Raw genomic sequence first — 11,348 nt, forward strand, 5'->3', positions numbered from 1 at the left:
AGTTCGGAAGACCAAATCTGTCGGATGAGACGTTTGTATCTGCTTCGGAGAGTATCCTTTATAGATGTCACATCCGGAATGCGGCTCTGTGGCACGCCCAGGCATGTATAAGTCTTGAACGTTTTCATCTGTTGTTGACGTGTTGGGACGTCCAGGGCGAGGTTCGTCTTCGACATCCTCTCGGCCTTCCTGGAACAGCTTGTACCACTTATACACATTTTTCTTACTTAGAGTAGACTCACCGTATGCAACTGTCAACACTTCAAGAGTTTTAGAGCACTGGATTCCATTTTTCACACAAACTTTAATGCAAACTCTTTGCTCCATTTTTTTCGAAAGAAGAAAATCGCCGAGCACACCAAAACCTTCTAACCTTTTACGCCTCTGCCAGAAAAACAACACGAGCTATATAGTCAAATCTGTGAACATATAATCGTGATGAGTCTACCAACATAACAAATCAAAAAATTTTAAACTTGAATGTACGTAGCCCGCGAAAATTGAAAAGTCACCTTATTTTTTTAACACACCTCGTATATAGTCAACGCTATTTTTCTTTATTTATTAAACAAATGCTATTAGCAATTAGCGATTCAGGTTGTGGTAGGAACCATCTCCAGTGCCTAATCTACACGTGTATATACTTGCAAGTCGAACTATGCAACGGGGTGGACGCTGTCGAGCCTCAACTCCGAAAATTTGAATTTTATATAGTAAATTTTTGATAAAATTAATTTTTTAATCCTTTTTGTAACGGATGGAAATGTTTATTTATTAAATTCTCAGTTAAAATTATCTAAATAGTAAATTTTTAACACTTATTTTTAATATAAATTTATCTTTTTTCTTGAGTTTTGAACTGTTTAAAATGGAATCTAAATTTGCATCATTTTTTAAGATTTTAACCGCCAAAGCTTTAATTTTCAACTATTGAAAATTGAAGAAAATTGATTGCTAAATTTATTACAGTCAAAAATTGTACATAAACGTATGTATACAACAGGAAGATACTATAGTGACCGATATAGGACGTCGCCTATGACGTAGCAGACAAAACTTAGAGATTTATAGACGTGACGTCGGCTGGCAAGATGTCTGCACGCCGAGGGACAAGCAATAATATCAATTGCATGGAGCGATACATTATTTTGTAATAAACCATTAATAACCATAAGTGTATTTAGATAATATTTTTCTAAAACCGTTCAATTACATGATAAAATCGTTACAAAAATAAATGATAGATTTTATCACTTAATTGAATAGTGTAAAACAAAATAAAACATAATATCCAAGTCGACATGTGATTGCAGAGTGATTGCACTTGATTGCAGGGTGGAGACATGTGATTACAGAGTGATTTCAAATTCATTACAGAGTGATTGCAGGTGATTGTAGGTGATTGCAACTGACTGCATGTGATTGTGAGTGATTGCATGGTGATCTCAAGTGATTGCAAGGAGATTGCAGCAACGTGTGTACACTGATTGCAAGAGTTATGTACTACTATTTTATGAGCTAATTGTTATTGGCTAATATTTTTGAAGCAGAGTCAAAGTTACTTGAAGTGACAACCGTAAGACGAAAAAATCAACACGCACGCATCGACAAAACTAAGGACGAAGCCATTCAGGATCCTGAACAGAAATACAAAATAAGCTTTTATTTTATTGCTGTATATGTAGCGATTGATGCTTTAAGCAATAGATTTTCGATGTTGAATAATCTTTATCAAATATTTATCTTCCTCGACTGTAGCTCCACTTTAAAATATATTGCCAAAGATGAATTGTTACCACGATGTACAGATGTGCAATTGAAATTAACCGACAATAAGACAAGTGAAACTGATGTAGATGTAGATTATGATTTTTAATTATTATTATTTTTATACATTATTATACAAATTTTTGAATGGTATATGGCCAAAGAAAATTATAAGGTTTGAGGCGAGCGGGGCGGCAATTAATCACTGCACCCTGGCGCTGCCACAGTCCGGGGAATTAGAAAATCGGCATTCAAAACGATCCAGAGCCTAGAATTTTCATCTGATTCCATCTTTTTTTTTAATTAAGGCCAATTAAATTCTGAAGATGTCTGTGCAGGGCGATTTTGCTAATAAGGCTCTGTTTGTTTGTTATTCAAGATTCAAAATTCCAAAAAACCATAATTTTTCATATTTGAGCTGCCCGTTCTGTAGCATTAATTGATTTTAGCTCAAAAAGGTGAAAATTAATCGATTAACAAATCCTAATAACTTACACGAAGTTCGCGCAATATGTTCAATTGTTATAAACAAATTTATAAACAAAATCGATTATTGTTGTATATTGTAGCCTGGAAGTTCTTTTTATTACGTTTTTCCCCGCGAAATCGAGTTAAATTAAAGTTACATTGAAATTAAACAATAAAGTTTAATTTTTGATTGTCATAAACAAATTTCACAAACAAATTTAATAAATAAGCGCCTCTGTATATATAAAATGCATTTTTTGTGTGGAATCATTAGGATTGCCTTCAGAAATGAAAATTCCATGACAGAAATGGATAATAAAAATATTTACCATTGTTAGAAACGATGATGATTAACAAATGCATTAAATGGTCACTCTTTCATAGAAAAAATCCATTTTTTTGCACAATTTTTCACTTTATCCCTGAATTAATATTCTGATGGAGGAGACTCACGTTTGACAATATTTTTCATTTTTATTAACAATTCTGCTCAACAAATACAATTAATAAACGCTTTCAAATAGGAAAAATCTCAATGTTTTTTGAAAGGACATTGAAAAGTTCACGCATGTATCCATTGGATTTTTGTGTTTTCCCGACCTTCATTATTTAGGACTCTTTAAGTCCTAAAAGTGAAGATTATTTCTCATAAAGTGTAGATTTGTGAATACTTTGTTTTCGTGTTCTTCTTCTGGTACTATGAAGTTTTATCAGTTGTAAGTTTCAAATCATTCCTTCAACACTTTCAATCGAAAACCTTATTCTCGATCAAATTCACTTTTCTAACAATGAATTAATTTAAAGTTCTGAAGCAAGTTCTTTGTGATTTTCTGATCACAAGTGGCGACAAAGATAGAGGAAAACTTCTGAACTATATCAAAGCCAATTGTGATATTAAAAACGAATGTCTGAAAGCAAGCGAAGATAAGTTATCTTATTTCATGTCCACATTTGAACAAAAGTGGAAGAAAGATTTTTATAACAAAACAACATTTAGAGTCAGGAATGCGGAATGTCTTTTGTTCATAAATTTGTTTATAAAAATTAAAAAGATTGCACCAACTTAATCTAGGATATTAGGATTTGTTCATCGATTACAAATCCATCAGTTTTTCACCTTTTTGAGGTAAAATCAATGAATGCTACAGAACAGGCAGCTCAAATATAGAAAATTATGGTTTTTTGGTATTTTGCAACTTCAATAACAAACAAGCAGAGTATTTTTAGCAGACTCGCCCTCGACAGACCTCTTCTGATTTTAATAAGCTTTAATTTTTAAAAAATGATGGAATCGGATGAAAATTGTAGGCTCTGGATCATTTTGAACCCCAATTTTCTAATTCGCCGCACTGTGCGCTGGCTGTCTAGACTCTAATTCAACTCTAATTCTTAAGAAAGTACTTAATGCACGTCTTGAATGAATTTGTGAACAATTATAATGTTGTGTTACATTTTTTTTTAATTCGTAACTAATTATTTATTTGAAATGCGTTGTGAATCCTGAGGAACATAATCTTTTTCAGAATTAGGTTATATACCGTATATATTTTTTTTCCGCACGTCTTCTGAGTCTCGAAGCCTTTGACCAATCAGCGCAAGATCTGGAGCATGGGAGATTTAGAAACCGAATTAAAAGAGCCTATATAGTACTTTCTTGCATTACACAAATGCAAGACGGGTTGCATTGCATGCTAGCGTTTATATCATTATATTCCCTATGACTGCATAGTAAACGTCCTTACCATATAAGCTATTGTCTGCACGGGAACTGGTGAGTAAATGAGTTGAGATGGTTCTTCCACTATCTTATATCCAGGTGGCACTAGAGGGAAAAATTCATCAATAGTATGTACTTTTCGACCATTAATATATGCACCTGTAGTTATGCTACACTCAATTCTAAAAAAATTCACTTTTATGCTGGATACAGGGTGATCAAATTCATAAGCTTGATTAGCTTCTAGTCTGCATGGCGAAAACCCTATTAAATGACCGATGCAATCTTTAGATTCGAAATTTATACCTTGATTGCAGTAAATTTCACTTTTTAAAGGATTATTGTTTGGCTTCATATGAATTTCAGCAGATAGGTAGGGCGAATTTTTGATACAAATTTTCCGTACGAATAGCAAACTTGTGGCTCGAGCGCATGCTATTTAATACCGGCTATTCCCGGAATTGAAGTTTTTCATCCCAAAATTATATAATTTATGTATTGAATGTTTATCGCAATGGGGCACCATTGAAAATTTCCGAGATCTGCAAGCACCCTCAATGACTCATGACTGCCTTTGTTGTGCGCTGACACCATGATACAGAAATGAAATTAGATTATAGGTGTTAAGGAAAAAAGACATTATATCGTGTTTTTTTATGCAGGTTCGAACACGTTTCTCGGTAAACAAAATTTCAGTCTGATGACGTCATCATTGATTCCTGGAATCCTTATCTATGTGAACTAAAGTAATTAAACGTCCTCCTTCGGTATTTGCCGACAGGGGCGTCATATGTCATATAATGTTAAACAATTCCTGGTGTAAACAAAATTCCAGTCTGAAGAAGTGATTGAGAAATTACCAAAAATCAGATTTGTGAATGGTACCTTAATACATTTAAATTTCGTTTATGTTATTAGTAAGAAAATTTGAATAAACGTAATTTAAACCAAATTCGCCTTTTTCATTTATGAGACCGAACGCGCGCTGTCGCGCGCGCGTGTCCTTTTTTTCAAGGTATTATATTTTATCATATTTTATGTATTTCTTTACTATCAGATGTACTTAGTTTAATTTTATCCTACATTTTTGTCCAAGAATGTATGAATTTGTTTTTGTTGCTGTTGCATATCCAATTTATAATGAAACTTAATTTAATCTAAATATTATTTTTAATTATTTAAAAATACAAGATTATTTGAATATTTCTGTATACACATAATTCTTTGTAATATTATTTTGCCGCTGCTCTGTTAGGAAAAATTTTAGTGAATGCCAAGAGCGAACTCGGGAAAATGCCACATACAATTGTCCATGATTAAATACATCTTTACGAAGATGTAATCCGATAGTATCGAAAGTTTATCCTACACTTGTATAAATTCGTTTTGTGGTTTTATCCAATAGCTCCACGACTCTGTACTTTATTTTTTCAACATTAACATTTCGTGCTGATAATATAGCTGTCTTTGCTAGATCTCCAAATCTTCGATCCTTAATAAGTTTACTAAACATTGTCTATACTATATCCTCGGTTCTAGTAGCTACACATTTTTCTGGAGCTATTAAATAATTCTGATAGTCATATAAAGTACCATCTCCACAGACAATAAATACTTTTCGAGATCTGCTTCTTGTGGTAAAGTACTCATATTTTCTGTAATAGAAAATCATGCATTCAAAGTCAACTGAATTTAATGGATAACTTTACTAACTCGCTGCGAATCGCATGAGTTTGCACAGGCAGTAACTGCCTAAAATTTCCGCCAAGAATGATAATTTCCCCATCAAATAGTGAATCAACATTCATGAAGTCACGTAATGTTCGATATAGTAATTCCAAAGCATACCTTGGGGCCGCTGGAGCTTCGTCCCAAATAAAAATATCTATTTCTCGTAAGTATTTAGCATTTTTAGATTGAGTTTTTATACGGGAGACGGAATCAGAAAATAAACGAACTGGTATGCCGAAAGTTTTATGTGCAGTCTTTCCTTGTGGAAGTAATGTTGTTGCAATACCTGTAAATTCCATCGTACATATATTTTTTCCCTTGCCTTTAACAAATGATATGTAGTTGTATAAATGTATGTCTTTCCTGAGTCACCAGGTCCATCATTATAAAAACATGATGTAAAAGGCCTTTCTTCCTTCGAAAAAGCAACATTAAGGATTGCGTCTACAATATCTTTTTGTTTTCCATTTAATTTGTAGTACTAAGTCTGAGCGAGTTGTTCATGTTGAGTAAGCGATTACTCGTCATCGTGAATCTCAATATCGTTCTGAAATTTAGTTATTTTTGGCATCATTGGAAAGCTACTAATATCGGATCTTTCGTAAGAAAGATAGGTATTTATCTGAATATATGATCTTATGTATGTTTCTTGTATATTATATTTTCTCTAAAAATCTTGTGACATAGCATATTTAAATTTATCCCATAGTTCCTCAAAATTGATAGGTTGACAAAATATTAAAATACGAAAAAATAAACGTTAAACATGTTCTTTGAAAAGTATCATAAGTTTATTTATTAACAGTTCTGAGATCTTGGAAACTTACAGCCCCTTTCATTGTTATTAGTTATAGTCTCAGATAAAATAGTTCTATTGTAATCGGACGAACAGAGTACATTCGTCCAATAACCTTAAATTTTGTTTTTCGTTTTTGAAAAATTGATAATTTTGATCCACTATGTTTTTTAAATACGTAGTGAGATGAGATTTCAGAATACGTATATCGTTTTGCATCACTATCACGTCCATTTAAATAAAAATAATTAATTAGCATAGTTTTTTTCCAATGCGTTTCTTATAGCATCTTCACTTTCAGCATCATCAATAGTAACACTATGCTGATTAGGCAAATGTACTGGCATAATTTTTATTTTGCAACTATCTACCGTATACACTGACAGAAATGAATTTGCAGTACAATAATATTTATGACTAGATTTATTATATTTTATTGCTGATATAGATACAGCCATACATGATGTTTGTTTTTGCCCACAGATTCTTGTTGCTTATGAAGACGGACGCGCATGCGCGAGCGAGATACGCATGTGGTAAACTAAACGAAGTCAGTCGGGTAAACCACTCATACATAGTGTAGTGCCGAGGGGGAAACAACTGTGGTAATCCGCTGGACCACTTGGTGATCCGAAACGGTAATCCGAAGTAATCAGCATTATCCGAAGTAATTCACGTTATCCGAAGTAATCCATGGTGATCCGCGATTATTCATAAAAAGTAGACCAAGGAAGTAAGGTAACAAATAAGGAGGTAAAGAAAAAAATGCTAGAATTCATTTGCGGAACTAGACATTTCATTTAATATCTATATAGGAACATTCTTACATCAATTACCTAGACTGGCTTAGAACTAGGATGTAAATAATTAATAATTTCACAATTTTGATAAAATGTTTTTAATTAGAAGGGTGTAATAATATATGGCACCAGCGTTATCAATATATACAATTATTTTTCGAAGTCACTAATTCCTACATGGAAACAGAAGATTTATCCCCAATTCAAGGTGGTTGTGCCGAAATGGGACCTTACTTACGGATTGTCTAAAATTTTCAGAATATGCAGAAAATATTGTTATCTAACGATTCATACCCTATTCAGCTCATTCGGCCGTTTCAAAAGTCAAATGCAATCAATTATAATTAGAATAAATACACTATTACTGATTTAAGGGCATGCTCTACGGTGACCACGTAACCGAACCAGTCTTCGGTTAGGAAAAAATTTTTTGGTGTTCACCACGTCCAAAGACACTGATATTTCGCTCTCAAAGTTTGGGATATATAAAATGAGACAATTAACTGCGTTTGTATACTTAGTTTGAGTAATAATTTTGAAAAAAATTATTTGAGTAAAAATAAGTGGGTAAAATTATTTTCATTTTTTTTGGTGTTCACTACATCCACACGGATTGAGATATCGTGTTAATAATTTGACAGATAACATAAAAAGCACTAAAGAACGTTTGTATACATAAATATGTTTATAATTCTAAAGAAAGTTTATTTATAATTTGGGATATTACCATTCGAGATGTAGCACTTTACATGTATTTTTAGTTTGATGCATTTCAGATTTTTTTATTCCCGTATGTTGAGCACTGGCACAAATTTAGGATTAAATCGTCTAAGCGTTCTAAAAAAATTGACATAAACAATAACCTTTGGCAAATTCGTTGCAAATCAACAAATAGGTATCTGCACACACATAACCTGTCATTATTTTCCGAGAATTTTTAGCGATTTCTAGCGGAGAAAAAAAGAAACTTTCAACGTCGATAAGGTCGATATGATGTGGTCAAGTAAGCTTATGAAATTTGTGTCTAGAATTATTTTAATTTTTTTTTGGTTTTCACTACATTCACACGGATTGAGATATCGTGTTAAAAATTTGACAGGTAAAATAAAAAGCACTAAAGAACGTTTGTATATATCAAAATGTTGGTAATTGAGAAAAAAGTTTTCTGGCGAAAAACTCTAGGAATAGGAAAGAAACTTTGAACGTCGATAAAGTAGATGCCTCCATGTAAAGCAAAATTTCCTATAACTTCAATTCAGTGGCGTAACTAGAAAATAGAAACACTCCCCACGAATATTTATTTATGAGGTTCCTTTGAAAATAATAAGAAATAGTACCAATCTGTTAACTTCATTCTTTCATGCATAAAAGTGTTTTGTTTTTCAAAAAAATGTTATAACTTTAAAATGGCTCTATAAAAATTCCATCTTTTAAAAAAATTCGGAAAAGCTTCCGGATTATTTTTTGACAATTTTAGAAGACTTTTGAAATTTTAAGAAATGTTTTTAAATATAGTCCGAAAATAAATTTTGTAAAATAAAAAATGACTTCAAATTTCCCCACCAACCTTAAGAAAATGACTGTATTCTACTGAAGTTTAAAAATTCCTAAATAGTTTTAAATTTATTTGTACCAAATCTTCAAAAATCTACTTTTTTTATTTCTTTAAATTATTTTAACTTTAAAAGTATTTTGCTATCATTTCTAAACTTTGGAAATCTTTTGCAATGTTTTAAAATCTTATTAAATATTCTCTGCAAATTATTTGTTTAGGATGAAGAGTACTTTTAATATATATTTGTTCTAATTTCAAATTATTTTCCATTTTCGGGGCAAAATCATTTTTAAAATAAAATGAAACTTTAAAATTTTATTTTTTTCAGAGTTTGCATAAATATAACTTTTCTAGGAATCGTGAGGAGATTGAAAAATATTTTTGAAATTTATAGATATTTCAAATCTAAATTTAAAAAAATCATCTTCAATCAAATAGTTCATTTTTTTCACAATTATCAAACATCAATTTTCTAAGAAAATGTTGATTCTCAACCAAATACATAAGTTTTCTTTTAAGAAGATTACTTTTCTACCAATAAAAAAGGTTATATATAATACTTCACACTAACCGTAGGCACTTGATTTATTGTGGATATAAAGCATATTTGCAAACCTCTGTCTCCAGAATTTGAAAGATTTTATTACATAGACAATTTAGTTTATGATTGTCGGCAGGGCCTGCGTCGCTCAATTCGTGAAATCATATTGTACGTCATGTACTTAAATGAAGTGAGGGACTCTGTCCAGACTTTAGTACTCGTAAATGACCAAACTTTCCGAATTCTTACATCTCTTATCTCCTATCTCACTTGACTCAAAAACTCTTGGAAAACCCACTCCGTCAACTACCAAAATGCGGACACGTTATCAGACTAAGAGCGAACCTTTTCAGAGAGCTTTAGATATAATTCGACCTCCGTGTTCATGAGTTCAAAAGCAACGTCTTTCACTCGGAAGTCACTAATTTCGTACCACCCTCCACTTTGCATTTGTTATACATTGAAATAAATGATTTTCTTTACCAATTTAAAAACTGTTGCAATATTAATTGAACAATTCCTCCGACAAAACGCGAACTTTTAGCAAAATTGTTGAAAAACCAAAATTTAGGCAAATTGTAACAAATTGGGCAAATTGTATTTTCCAGATTTTTTGTTTTATTTTCATTAAAATTATATACATATAATTTTCCTTTGATTCTTTGAAAAATTCAAAAAGATTTCTGAATATTTCATATATGCCGAAACAATATCTAGAAACTTTCTAAGAACTTTTTTTATTTTACAGGATTATAAAACATTTAAGGACAAATTTGTAGGGTGAAAGACACGTAAAACTATCTGAAGCTTAGAAAAAATTAAAAAATAGTTTATCAATTTCTCAAATTCTTAAAATATTTTTAATCTCTTCAAAGCCTTCGAGAATTCTTTATTATCTCTCAAAATTAATCCTATTATTCCTAAAAATGTCTTAAAATCTTCCAGAGTCGTTTTTGATAATTTTGGAAATATTCCGTAATCTTTGAAAATCTTTTTAAATATTGTCTTAAAATTAATATCTTGAAACTTTTCGAATTTATGAAAAAACTTTAAAATTTTATTTTACAGTCTTAAAAAATCTACATTTTATTTGATTTTTTTAGAACTTTTGTAACATTGGTTTTGAAATGTTTTAAAAACTTCTAAATTAAAAAAACGGAATATGTTCCAGATTTTTTCTTGTCACTTTTATATATATTTTTAAATTTAAAAATTTTTTTTGGAATATTGTCGTAAAGTTAATTTTCTAAAATGAAAAATTAATAAAAGTTTCCCACAAACCGTAAGACAATTTTTTTATTCTGTAGAAACTTCAAAAATTCCTAAATAGCTTGAAAGTTATTTGTTCTAAATCTTTAAATATCTACATTTTTCAAGTTATTGAAGTCATTTTAACTTTAAAATTATTTTTTCAAATCTTTGGAAATCTTTTGGATTGTTTAAAATTTTTTTTAAACATTCTCTTCAAATTAATTTTTCAAGATAAAGAATACTTTACATACATAAATATTTGTTTGAATTTAAAATTATTTCGATTTGCGGCACAAAATAATTTTTAAAACAAAATAAAATTTTTGAACAACAATTTATTTTCTTATTTTCTAGGATTATATGAAGATAATTTTCCTGAGAATCTTGAGAACATTTCTGAACAAAAAAGGCGAATACCAAGCGAAAAATGTAATAGTTGAGGTTTCAATCCTAATTTTTTTTTTTTAATTAAAATTATTTTTTTAAATACTTGTATTTTAAACTAAAAAATGTTAACGTTTTCTAAAAAAGATGAATTTTCTACAAGAGGGGTTTAATGTTTTAGCCCAAAAATATGGATTTTCACACAAAAGAATGAATTTTTAACCAAATACATAAACTGTCTATAGAGAAGATTTATTTTCAAAAAACAAAAATCAAACAAGATAAATTTTCACATGACGAGAGTGAAAAATCGAATTCGAAAAACTTACGCCTCATTT

General features: G+C 30.7%; 2 protein-coding genes across 3 annotated transcripts in view; both read right to left on the reverse strand.

Moving 5' to 3' along the window:
- LOC117177864 (FH1/FH2 domain-containing protein 3) overlaps nucleotides 1–11,348 on the reverse strand; it is a 917,724-nt gene that overhangs the window by 740,536 nt on the left and 165,840 nt on the right. The window lies entirely within an intron of this gene.
- On the reverse strand, nucleotides 5,469–5,982 carry LOC117178730. Its single transcript, XM_033370161.1, has 2 exons — nucleotides 5,666–5,982; nucleotides 5,469–5,607 (listed from the first exon to the last, which is right to left on the reverse strand). Exons 1-2 carry the CDS (start codon nucleotides 5,980–5,982, stop codon nucleotides 5,469–5,471), a joined length of 456 nt encoding a protein of 151 aa, XP_033226052.1.

The sequence above is a fragment of the Belonocnema kinseyi genome, chromosome 8 (genome assembly GCF_010883055.1).
Source record: "Belonocnema kinseyi isolate 2016_QV_RU_SX_M_011 chromosome 8, B_treatae_v1, whole genome shotgun sequence".
Classification (NCBI taxonomy): Eukaryota; Metazoa; Arthropoda; class Insecta; order Hymenoptera; family Cynipidae; genus Belonocnema; species Belonocnema kinseyi.

Bases quoted from the DNA above. Each gene is read 5' to 3' on its own strand.
- LOC117178730 (XM_033370161.1), bottom strand. From the start codon at position 5,982: ATGGAATTTACAGGTATTGCAACAACATTACTTCCACAAGGAAAGACT. The intron at 5,608-5,665 runs GTTAGTAAAGTT...TTTCTATTACAG, and splicing joins ACTCATGCGATTCGCAGCGA to AAAATATGAGTACTTTACCA.